This window comes from Equus przewalskii, chromosome 7 (assembly GCF_037783145.1).
Source record: "Equus przewalskii isolate Varuska chromosome 7, EquPr2, whole genome shotgun sequence".
In the NCBI taxonomy this organism is placed as follows: Eukaryota; Metazoa; Chordata; class Mammalia; order Perissodactyla; family Equidae; genus Equus; species Equus przewalskii.
In genome coordinates, this window is record NC_091837.1 from 20,609,145 (window position 1) to 20,621,389 (window position 12,245).

At 51.8% G+C, this 12,245-nt stretch overlaps 1 protein-coding gene across 5 annotated transcripts in view; it reads right to left on the reverse strand.

The window, feature by feature from the left end:
- The window catches only part of TPCN1 (two pore segment channel 1), a 60,354-nt gene that overhangs the window by 25,233 nt on the left and 22,876 nt on the right, over positions 1-12,245 (reverse strand). For all 5 annotated transcript variants that reach the window (XM_008534515.2, XM_070628828.1, XM_070628826.1 and 2 more), the window contains 3 exons: positions 5,571-5,698; positions 609-785; positions 59-172 (listed from right to left, as the gene is read on the reverse strand). In XM_008534515.2, the coding sequence (XP_008532737.2) occupies positions 59-172; positions 609-785; positions 5,571-5,698 (419 nt within the window). The remainder of the gene's footprint in view (positions 1-58; positions 173-608; positions 786-5,570; positions 5,699-12,245) is intronic.

Genomic DNA, 12,245 nt, shown 5'->3' on the forward strand with positions numbered 1-12,245 from the left:
AAGGCACGGGCTTGAAGGTGACATGGGAGAAAATGCTGTAAGGAGACAGACACGTCACCTTGACCATGGTCCGTTTGTGCCGGATGAAGGTATGGAGGCCCAGCCACCGCAACTTCATGCAGAGTTCGAACACCACCACCATCAGGGCGAACAGCTCCAGGGTGGCGTGGACCTGCAGCAGAGGGCGTGGAGATGTGGCATCAGCAGCCCTCTCCTGGCCCACTGGCGATCACACCCACTGCCTTTTTCCCTGGGGCTGGAGAGAGTGGGCAGGACTGCTCATCAGGTGTGTTGCCCACCTGGAGCCAAGGTGTGGCCACTGGTCCTAAGTGAGGCCATCAGATGGAGCCCCTGCCCCATCACCAGTGAGCGGACTCACAGAGACACTGGGCGGGGGGCTGCACTCACTTCAGCAGGGACCCCAGGCGAGCCTGGTGAGCCACTGCTGCTCCTGAGGCCTGTATGGCCTCCCAGGGTCTCTCTGTTTGAAATCTGCTTGCTGGGTCTGCCCTTCCAGAATGTTCCCGTTCAGGCTTGAGTCAGCCTGAGAGACGGCTATCTGGTGCCTGCCCTCCGAGAGCCATGGCTCCCGCCCTGCGGACACTCACGTAAATGCCCAGCCGGAGCGCGGGGACGGCTGGGGCCTCGCACAGGGAGAGCAGCAGCAGGAGCAGGGCCGTGGACAGCTCCATCAGGTAGAAGAGGTGGTTGTGTGCGAAGAGGTAGGCCGCCAGCGCTCTGGCATCCTTGGGGTGGGTGAAGAACTTGTCGTTATTCTCGCCTTCCTGGAAATACAAGGGCAACGTGGGAAACGAGCCTCAAGAGGCCCCAGCACCAAAGAGGGGCCATGGGCAGGGGAGATAGGAAGGCCCCTGGCAGCTAAGAGAACATTGAGGCCAGAGATGGAAGAAGATGGAAAATCAACAGTATTATCTTCACAAAACTGCGCCCCAGTCAAGTCTCGCCCTTCCTGCTGATGGGGCTCAAAAGACACGCGGCTTCCTCAGGACCACCCGGAGGAACCAAAGGATCAAAAGTCCTGAGAGACTAAGAAGTAGTGAAGAAGCGGCACGTCTGATCCCGAGGCCACACTCCCCTCTCAGAAGGGTCTGCGGAATGGGAGGAGCTGGGGGTCTGGGGCAAACAGACGCTGAGTCCGGCTTCCTCCCTCCTCCCTGGGTAACACCGAGTTCCTTTGCCTTCTCCAACCAACAGTGGGATGACACGAGCACCTCCTCCCAGGGCCCCTGGGAGACACTGAGGCACACATCTGGCACACGTCAGCTCCCCACAGATGCTCGCTATTAGTATCGTAAGTTACAGTAACGCTGAGATGAAAGGGAAGCCTGGAGGCACCTTGACTATACTCTGCTTGACTCAGGCTGCCCCGTGGCCCACTTCCGAATTAATGCTGCTATTTCTGCCTCATTTCCTAACCCTGCAAAAGGACGGGCCTTGTCCGCAAACAGTAATGAGACAGCGGCCGACCCTGACTGACGCCACCCCCAGGCACAGTGCTCAGCCCCTTGCCGAGCACTCAGCACTCGAGCACTCACTCGACACTCTGCTCCTGACCACTCCCCCTTCCAGCTGGCACTTTATTACCATTTGAGGGAGAGGGGAAATGGAGGCACAGGGAGCGTCAGGGGCGCCCGAGCTCAGAGTCAGGCAGTCCGATGCCAGCGTCCCTGCTCTCCTATCTACTGGCTTCCCACTGATGCTGCAGAAACTAAACTACACAGCCCTGGGAACGGTTCACTTGGGAGTACAAGCAGACAACACCCCACGGCCACTGCTGACCCTCCCTGTCAGGTCGGCTTTCTGGAGAGGGGGGTCTTCACCGCCTTCCTTGAGGTGTGGCCACCTCTTCAGCTTCATCACATTGGTACCCCGCCCACCAGCCAAGACATCATGAGTGCTCACTTGGCTAGTGCTTTGCATGCACCACTTCACCTCAGTGCTTCTCATCGGGGGGCAATGTTGCCCCCGCCCTCCCCCACCCAGCCTGGCATGGAGACGTGTTTGCTTGTCACACCTGGCAGGTGCTGCTGGCATCTAGTGGGTGAATTCCGAGGATGTTGCTCAACATCCCAAAATTCACAGGACAGACAGCCCCTCACCACACAGAATTATCAGCCCCCGATGTCCACAGGGCTGCGTTGAGAAAGCCTGACTCCTTCACTCCCAGCGCTAACACCCAGAGGAGACACTCTTCCCATCGGCTCCATCCTAGAGGAGGAACGTGGCAGGGCCAGAACAGACCCCCAGGTGCCCTCACCCAGAGCCCCTCTGAGAGCATTCCAGCCATCTTGGAACGCAGTCAGACCTTCAGCTACTCCAGGGATCGACTCTTCTGGGATGAGGCCACCTTGCCATCCTGACAAACCCTCATTCCAGGGAGGGCAAAACTAACACCTGCCACAGTGATTCTTGCAGAAGGTGCGGAGCCTGGCTAACAAGAAGCAGCATCTCTGGGCCCAGGGGTGGTATATGGTGCCGTGGAAAGAGCTGCGGCCTGGTGGGCTCCCGTGTCAGCCCAAGGCGGCTTCAGCTCGCCAGGCCTGTTGCAGAGCTAGGAAGGCAAGGGGTATTGTTGAGACCCACCTGACATGGTGCCTGGCACACACAGTAGGTGTTTAATAGATGTCTGGTAGGATCTCCCGCAAGAGATCACCTCCCCAGGCCCCAGCCTGGCCCTGAGACTGTCCAGGAGCTAGGAGGCGGGAGCTCGGACCTTGGCTGCCGTTTGCATGGTAACTCTGAGTGAGTCACTTCCCTGAAGCTGGATCCGTCACTACCCTCCTTACCAAAACATAAAGACAAATCACAGACTCAACGGGGACAGGCCTGACAAAGGGAACAAACATCCCAGCGGTCAAACGGAGGGCCAGCTGGACAGGCCTCACTCATAGTCCTGTGATCTGGGCAGGGCTGTGGTTTTCCCCAGCACCACCATGGCTGGGGGACACCCACGGTGGCCTGGACGCTTCTGATTTGGATTACTAAAAAATGCAGTTCTCGGGTAATTTCTTCTGACAAACAGCCAGGAAGCAAGGTCTGGTTAGAGGAGACCACTGATGTGGGGGCTCAGATTTTACCTTGAGGACTTGGAATGGCCAGAGGGGAGGTGGAGGATGAGGTCTCCACCAACAAGGATGGAGTGAAATATTACCCACGTCACCAGATTCTCACCCAAACCCCGAGGAGAATGCTGGCCTTGCTTCCTGGCTGCTGATCATGAACTAGATTAGGAAAACTAAGAAGGCAGGCCAGTTGTACGTGACTTCCAGGCCCTCGCTCTCTGTTCCCTGAGGCAGAAGTCCACGCAGAAAACAAGTCCTGTCTCAGAGGCACCAGGCCCGCCGAGCACGTGGCTCCTGAGGGTGAGTGAGTTCGCAGGGAAAATCTGGGAAGAGAGGAAACTGCGGGCACCAGGCATCCTCAAAGCAGTGAAGGGCCAATTCTCCAAGGCTCCCAACAGCCTGGTGCAGGCGCCGAGCTGCAGCTCGAGTGCACAGCAGGCAGAGGAGAGCCATCGGACAACAGGCAAACCATCCTCCAGAAACAGCCACGAACTACTGTTCACAGGGATCTGAGTTCTGCTTTTATCTTTATTTTTTTAAATGATGCATTTTTGGTAAAATGATTCAAATCATATACAAGATTAGAAGGTAGTAAAAATTCCATCAGCCAAAGATAATCACCTTTAGTATTTAAATAGCTTTCCAGATGTGAATGGGCGTCTGTGCACACACATCCACAGGTATATGATGCTACATACATACCTACGCGTGTGTGTTTGGGGGTGTGTATATATACAGACATACACATAAATATACACACATACATGCTATGTAAGATTTATCATACTACACCCGCTGTTCTGTAACCTCCTTTTCCACAACCACATGGCCCATTTTCAAGTGGCTACATGTGGTCAGGTATAGAAATGAGGGAACAACGTAGAGAAGAAAGAACATCATTTGGAGGCTGATGGACGCAGTTTAAGTCCATGCTCTGCAACCTCCTAGGTTGGGGCTTTGGGCTCATCCAGCCCCTGAGTCTCAGCTGCTGGTCTGTAAAACGGGAGACGATCAAACTGCCTCAGAGGGTTGTCAGAAAGATTAGCAAGTGGCCACTCAAAGTTAGATCTTTTTATTACTAATATCCTCACCTGCTTAAGGAAAGAAGGAATTGTCAGGTTTCGGAAGTCCCCCAGGCCAGTCTAACTCGGTGTTCTGACCCATCCAAGCTCTTACCCAGCACCTGGTCAACCTCGGGGAAGGTGACCGTGACCCTGGGTGACCCTGCCAGATCATCCACAGGCGTGTTTGAGCTTTCCAAAATGTCCCTAACACATTCCTTTGCCTTCACCTGAGTACAACTATCTGCGATACTGCATAAAACACGAGAAACATACTGACAAGTAAATATTTGATTTTTATCAAATGAATATCTAAATTTTATTAAATCTTTAAAAAAAAATAACAAAACAAATACTTGCAATGGAGAGTTGCTTCAAAGAAAAAAGATTATGAAGAATTACCATTCAGATGAATTTAAGAAAAATTCCATCTCGTCACCCAAACCCTTAGTCAACGCACACCAGAAACTGAAATCTTATAGTGACAAGAATGGCGAGATTAAGATGACAATGCCACAGACAGTAAGACTGGCAGTTAAGAGGCAATATCTCCTTTGGAGAGTATTCGATACTATACATCAAGGGCCCTAAAAAGTGTTTATTCCTTTCATCCAGTAATTCCACTTCTTAGAGTTTTTCCTAATTAAACAATCCTAGACATTAAAGAGAAAAAGAGAGAGTAATAATAGCTCTATGCATAGATTGTCTTCAGATTATAATTTATCGTAGAGAGATGCATAATACATAATAAGGGAAATATCAAAAGGGAAAATACCCAACCTGGTTAAGTAAATTAGGATACATCTGCCTGACATGAAGTCATTAAAATTTGTTTACAACAGTTATAAAAACATGAGAAAAAAAGCTTATGCTACATGTTACGAAAAAAAGGCAGATTATACAATTGTAGATACCACATGACTTTAAAATTACCTTACAAAACATATAAAATCTATGTATTATTCTTAAATAATGGTGACAGTGCCTGCCTTAGGTGAATGTTTTTTCACATTTCCTTTGTACCTAAATTTATTGTAATGAGCATGTATTACTTTTATTAAAAAGTATTATTTTTATTAAAAAAAAGAAAAAAAACAAAAAAACAAGCATGAAATAGGAAACACGAAAGCAGCAGCAAGTCAAGCAGTGAAGGGATAAAGATCTCCAAGTTCCCGACTCGGTCGGCAAACCCCTGCAACAGCATTAAGTGCACCAAAAACAGGTCCCTTCTGAGACCTGGCCTGTCCTGTGCCTCTGAGAAGACGGAGTGGGGCAGGGAAGGCCACGTGGACAGACTCGGAACCTCAGGGCAGGCACAGCCACCGACTGGGGGGTCACGAGAGAAGCCCACGCACATCGCCCTTCCTGTATGGGCAAGACCAGGCTGGCGCCGAGAACGGCCAGGTCCTGACCGGGAGACACTCACCTGGAGGTAGATTGCTGCCTCTTGATAATTCATCTCCCAGTTGTGTCTGGTGGGGCTCGAGGGGGAGCTCTCGGTCCCTGAGCTCAGACTGGGGGCCTGGGAGTCGCGGATGGCATAGCTGCCTCCATCTGTATCGGAAGAGGAGAGAGAGTCACTTACAACCCAGGCTTGAGAGAATGAAGACATCATGCACCAGAAGGAAGGGCTGGCAGTCGTCTGGCTCCCACGTATATCCTATTATCTACAGGTTAACACTCAATCCCATGTACTAATGACAGCAGGAACGAGTATGGCTAGCTAAAAATGTTTCTCTTTCTCTTAAGTAAAAAAAGCCAGGGCAGGGGCTGGCCCAGTGGTGTAGCAGTTAAGTTCTGCACACTCTGCTTCAACGGTCCAGGGTTCACAGGTTCGGATCCCAGGTACAGACCCGCACACACACCACTCATCAAGCCATGCTGTGGCAGGGTCCCACATACAAAATAGAGGAGGACTGGAACAGATGTTAGCTCAAGGCTGTTCTTCCTCAAGCAAAAAGAGGAAGACTGGCAATGGGTGTTAGCTCAGGGCCAATCTTCCTCACTGAAAAAAAGAAAAAAGGAAAGGCAAGAGAACAAATAGTATGCTATTTTTTGTGTAAAAAAGGGAGTAGGGGGCCAGTTGTTGGTGCAGTGGTTGTTGGCACGTTCCGCTTCGGCGGCCTGGGGTTCACTGGTTCGGATCCCAGGGGAGGACATGGCACCGCTTGGCAAATCATGCTGTGGTAGGCGTCCCACATATAAAGTAGAGGAAGATGGGCACGGATGTGAGCTCAGGGCCAGTCTTCCTCAGCAAAATGAGGAGGATTGACAGGAGTTAGCTCAGGGCTGATCCTCCTCAAAAAAAAGGGAGGAAACAAGAAAACACACAGCTCTCATCTTTACAGAAGGAAACGGAAGGATAAATGAGAACTCGGTGAAATTGGCTGCCTTCCAGGGGGTGGGGAACAGGGCGGATGCTTCACGCAGAGGGACTGATTTTTTGCTTACTTCTGACTTTTGGAAGCATGCTAATGTTCTACTTAGTCAAAAAACAAAAATAACTGGATTTGTTTCCTGGCGCAGGGTCGCCTGTGGCTTCTGCCTGCGGACATCCGGCCCTTTTCTTCATGGCCCATCTGCCTTTGGAGAACATCCTCTCCCTACTTTCTGTCCATCTTCTTGGGCTCTGGCGGACTCCACCCCTGGCTCCCAGGCAGGAGACCCAGGTGCACTGAGAGCCCATCTCCCCTGGACGGGGACCAGCTCAGGCTGGGGCGCTGACCCACGCCCAGCCACGAGGGCTGAACTTGGACCCGTTAGGAAGGAAGGGCTCTTCCCTGCGCTGCTGGCGGCTGCCTCTGCCACCACCACGTGGAAGGCTGCCTAGGAAGGAAGCCGACAAGAACAAAACAAGAACAGGGGTAACTCGAGTCGCAGCACTGGGATCGAGCTGTGCCTGACACCTACCTCGTAGCGTTCCCAAAATCTGAGCCCATAAGGTCCTTTTACACCGAAGCCTGTTTGAGTTGGGTTTGTCACAACACTCAAATGTCCTTACTGGTACACGGGAAGCAATGGCACCAAGGAATGACTCTCAGCTTGCTCATTTATTGGGAAGACTTACTCTCATCACCTCGGGTGAGGATTTGGCTCCCCAGAAGCCACACTCTAAATGACCCACCAACAGAGGATAAAGAATCAAATGTTTGGTGCATGAGAAATGCACAGAGGCTGGGAGCCAATGTGAAAAGCTCACAACCAAACAGGAGAGGGGGGGAAACGCAGGATTCAGGGGGCTGTGGGGTCACAGCTGGTCCTTCCGACCTTGAACGGCCAGGCAGGGGCAGTGGGGGTCTGCCATCTGCAGAGCTCTTCCCATCCATTTTTAGACAGTTTCATTGAGGTGTATTTGACACATGCTAAACTGCACATATTTAAAGTGCACAATTTGACATGTTTGACCATAAGCACACACTTGTGAAACCACCTCTACAGTCAACATAATATATTCGTCACCCCTTCTGGGCGCCCCTGCCCGCCCATCCCCAGGCAGCCACTGAGCTGCTTTCTGTCACGATCAGATGAACCCGCGTCTCTCAGAACTGCATATAAATGGGATCACGGCACGTGTTCTTTTTTCGGTTTGGCTGCTTTCACTCAGCATGATGATTCGGAAACTGATCCGTGTCGTGTGGTGCGTGAGCAGTTCGTTGTTTGATTGCTGAGTAGTATTCCATCGTTTGCATGCACCACAGTTTATCTTTCACCTATTGATGGATATTTAGGTTGTTTGCAGTTTTTGGCTATTTCAAATGAAGCTGCCATGAATAGTATTACATTGTTTTGATCTCAATGCTTTTAATTTGCATTTTCCTAATGACTCATAATGTTGAGCATTTTTCCATATGTTTATTTGCCATCAGTACACCTTAATTGAAGTGTCTTCATATCTTTTACCTAGTTCTTTACTGAGTTATTTTCTTATTTTTGAATTTGGAAAGTTCTTTTATATATATATATATACAAGTCTTTGTCTATTATTAATATATCTACTACAGCTTTCTTTCAAATATTTCCTTCTTTATTGAAGAATAACTGACATAAAATATCATACTGGTTTCAGGTGTACATGATAGTGACTCGATATTTATATACATCACAAAATGCTCACACGATAAATCCAGTTACCTTTGCTTTTGATTAGTACTAGCGTAGCTGTTTCCATTCCTGTACTTTCAATCTCTTTGTATCTTTATATTTAAACTGTGTTTCTTGTAGGCAGCATATAGCTCAGTCTTGCTTCTTCCTCCCAATCTGAAACTCTCTGCCTTTTAATTGGGGTATTTAGATTACTTACGTTTAATGTAATTATCGATATGCATAGGTTTAAATACATCATCTTGCTATTTATTTTATATTTGTCCCACCTGTTCTTTGTTCTCTTTTTCTGCCTTCTTTTGGATTAGTGAATATTTTTTTATGATTCCATTTTATCTCCTTTGTTGGCTTAGCAGCTCCAATGCTTTCTTTTGCTATTTAGACGTTGTTTTAGAGTTTTCAGTACACATTTTAAATGATCACAGTCGACCCTCAAGTGATACCATGCCACCTCAGGTGGAATATAAGAATCTTACAACAATGCACTTCCCTTTCTCCCCGCCAATCTTTGTGCTTCTGGAAATGCAGGGACTTCCAGTTCACAAACTTACTCCGGATTGAGCTTCATCTCTACTACTAGGATGTGTAACTAGGAGAATCTTTCTGGAAGAGACCCACCAATGAAGCATTTAAGAAAAGTAACGAGTTAACAGTACTTGCAGGCTTTGTGGGACGTGCCGCATGCTGACTAACTCACATAATTCTCACAGTCCCACGGGGTATGCACTATTAGAAATTCTATCGTCCAGGGAGGTTAAGCCACTTGCCCAAGGTCACACAGCTGTAGGGGGCTGAGCCAGGATCTGACCCCAGACAGCCTGGCTCCAGAGCAGATGCATATAACCACTCCGCTATACTACCACCCTCTCAGAAAGAGGAGGCTGGGATGAAAGACAGCAGACAATGGCTTTAAACCAGCGGTAGTAAACATTTATGGAGGCTTACTGCATGCCCAAACCTATTCCATGGCAGACTTTATTTTCCCAAGAAACCCGCAGCATTATCTTTCATCCTGCGTGCTCTTCTAGAACCTTGCCTCTCCCCTACGAAGAGGCAGAGTCTGTCTCCTCCTGAAACCAGGTGAGCCACCGTGACGGCCTAGACCAACAGAGGGCAGAAGGCACAACGCTTATGACTTCCGAAGTTAGGTCATAAAAATGCTTCCACCTTCGTCCCTTGGGACCTAGCCACCATGCGTGAGGACGCCCAGGTAGCCAGTGGAGAGGCCCATGGAGCAGAATCGAGGCCCCTAGTCCAGAGCTCCGCTGAGCTCCCAACCGACAGCCAGCACCCACCTGTCAGCCAGCAGGATGAGCCATCTCAAAACCAGGTCGTCCACCTCAAACTGACACTGCGTGGAGCAGAGGAGCTGCCTCCACCAAGCCCGTCCACACTGCAATCCCTGAGCAAGGGTCACAATGCTGTTATCCGAGGGCACTAAGTTTTGGGGTGGTTTGTAATATAGCAATAGACGGCTGATAGATATCTACGTACTTTATACCAATCAACCTATTCCATTCTCACAGCAATCCTACGAAGAAGGTGATGTTACTCCCCCGTCAGACATGAGGGACCTGAGGTGCAGGAAGGCTGAGTACGTTCTGGAGGTCACGCAGCCAGCGAGGAGCAAGACTGGGCTACCTGACGAGGCTGGCTAGCTCCCAATCAGTAGGCTACACGCTTCTCGAGAACTGGGAACGGGAAAAGGGTGTCCGGGTAGTACTGAAAAGATCAAAAGTCCAGCAGCAGATGCATCCCTAAAACGGAGCCACAGGAGGAGGGGGACATCTGGCGTCAGCCTCACGTGATGGTGCTGGCCCTTCTCCACCTCATGTCAACATTCCCCACTCTGATCCCAGGGCCCACTTCCGGAAGAACTAAGCCCTAGGCAGAGACAGGAGAAGGTCAAACCACCTTCCTCCATCTGCTCACGTGGACCACGAAGCGCGAGCCAAAATGTGGCTCCCAACAGGAGAAGCCGCAGGCAGGTAGCTGGACAGTGCTGCGACCTCCCGCGCCTGCACCCCGTCCTCCGTGACCTTCATACGTCATGGCAGGAGCCGGGGCCCAAGACGCAGCAGGCCTGGGTAAAATAAAGAACGGTGCTGGTGCGGGCGGGCGGCGACGAGCTGGCACAGATGGCAACCGACACGAGCGCCACTTTCCCAGCCCGTGCACACACGAGCATCTGTGTGAGCCCCTGCCTCGGAGATGCCCTGCGCAAGCCCTCCCAGCCTTTCCTCTCATGTAGGGGCCTCAGGAAACGGATGCAGCTTCTCCCTCCCGCCCAGGAGCTCTCCGCCCACTCCTGGTGGGGCGCAGGCACCTGGCCCTCCTCAGCTTCACCCCTCTGCCCCGCACACCACTGGGGCGGGGGGCCACAGCGTCCCACAGGCCAGGCCGCTCCTTGCCAGGCATGCCTCTCACACTCACACCCCCGGGTTCTGCCTGGCAGCAGGTGACCCCTGATGTCCTGAAGGGCCTTGGTGTGGGTGAGACAGGCTTCTCCCCTGATGCACAAGCCCCTCCGAGCCACAAACGATAGCTCCATTCAGTCTCTGAAATGCACAGGGGCCACTGGGGTGGGGACGGGCCAGGCTCTGGCCGCCTGGAGGACAGTCTTCAGAGCCAGACATCTCTGGTGGGACCTTTCTCCCCAGCCCTCAGGGCCTGCAGGTGACCAGGTCTGGGAGGGTTCTCAGACCACCTCCTGTGCCCACCTTCCCTGGAGCCTCCTGTCTTGCATCTGACAGATGCAACAGCCTCCAGGCTGGCTCTCGCGCGCGGCCTTTCCCGGCCCCCTGCCCAGGCATCCTGCTGCAGGGTGAAGTCAGCGAGCACAATCCACCCATGTCACTCTGCTGCTCAATGTCCCCCACTGGCTGCCCTCGGGAACTTGGACTCCTTCGTACGACAGGCGAGGGTCTTTAGAACCTGGCTCCTGCTGCGTCCCTCTCCACTTCCTGTCCCTTCCCTCACTCCTGACAGACAGGAGCATCTGCAGCCTGGCACTTACAGGTGGGATCTAGGGGGCAGCGGCTGCTCCAGAGCGCTGAGGACACTGGGGTCCCCATGTGACAGCATCACAGAGACAAAACGTATGCTCCATAGCCACAGGTCACGCCTGGCCAGCTGGCAGGGAGAGGAGACACACTGCGGGGCCGCACAGGGCAGCACGAGGACTTGGGAGGGGCTGTCACGGGGCGGGCATTTCTGCCAGATCCAAGAAGGGCCTTTCTAACAAGCAGCTGCCCGGGACGGCACTCGGCGGAGGGCGCTTTACTCTGTTGTGTCTGATTCATTAACATAAGTAAGTAAATGCGGAACTCTGCTAGGGCTGGGTACACAAGCATTTGTTATTTCATTCTAAATACATCTGTAGGTTGAAGATCATTCTTAACAAGAACATTTTAAAGTCAACAATTGCCTTGTTCGTCCAGTCCACTCATTTGATTGTTCAGCGGGTCTCCCCGGGGCCGGAGGGCAGCCCCTAGGCGCTGGGCCCTGGGCGGTGACCAGAGATATCTGGACAGCCCCTGCCCTCCAGGGTGCCCATCTGCTGAGGCGGCGAGTGTCCCTCACCACAGGGCCTCAAGAAGAGGCTCCTCAGGGGCCGGCCCAGTGGCTCAGCGGTTAAGTTCACACGTTCCACTTCAGCGGCCCAGGGTTCGCCAGTTTGGATCCGGGGTGTGGACCTAAGCACCGCTTGGCACACCATGCTGTGGTAGGCGTCCCCATATAAAGCAGAGGAAGACGGGCACGGATGTTCACTCAGCGCCAGTCTTCCTCAGCAAAAAGAGGAGGATTGGCAGCAGATGTTAGCTCAGGGCTAATCTTCCTCAAAACAAAAAAAAAGGCTCCTTGCTGTTCATCTTGGGATGCACCAGTGGGGGCCCTGAGAGATGAGTGGGCAGGCAGGAGTGCGTGGTGGGGCGGCCGGGAGAATATTTTCCTTGACCTACAAGTGCTGAATGGAACAGCTGACCCGCAAAGAATCCCG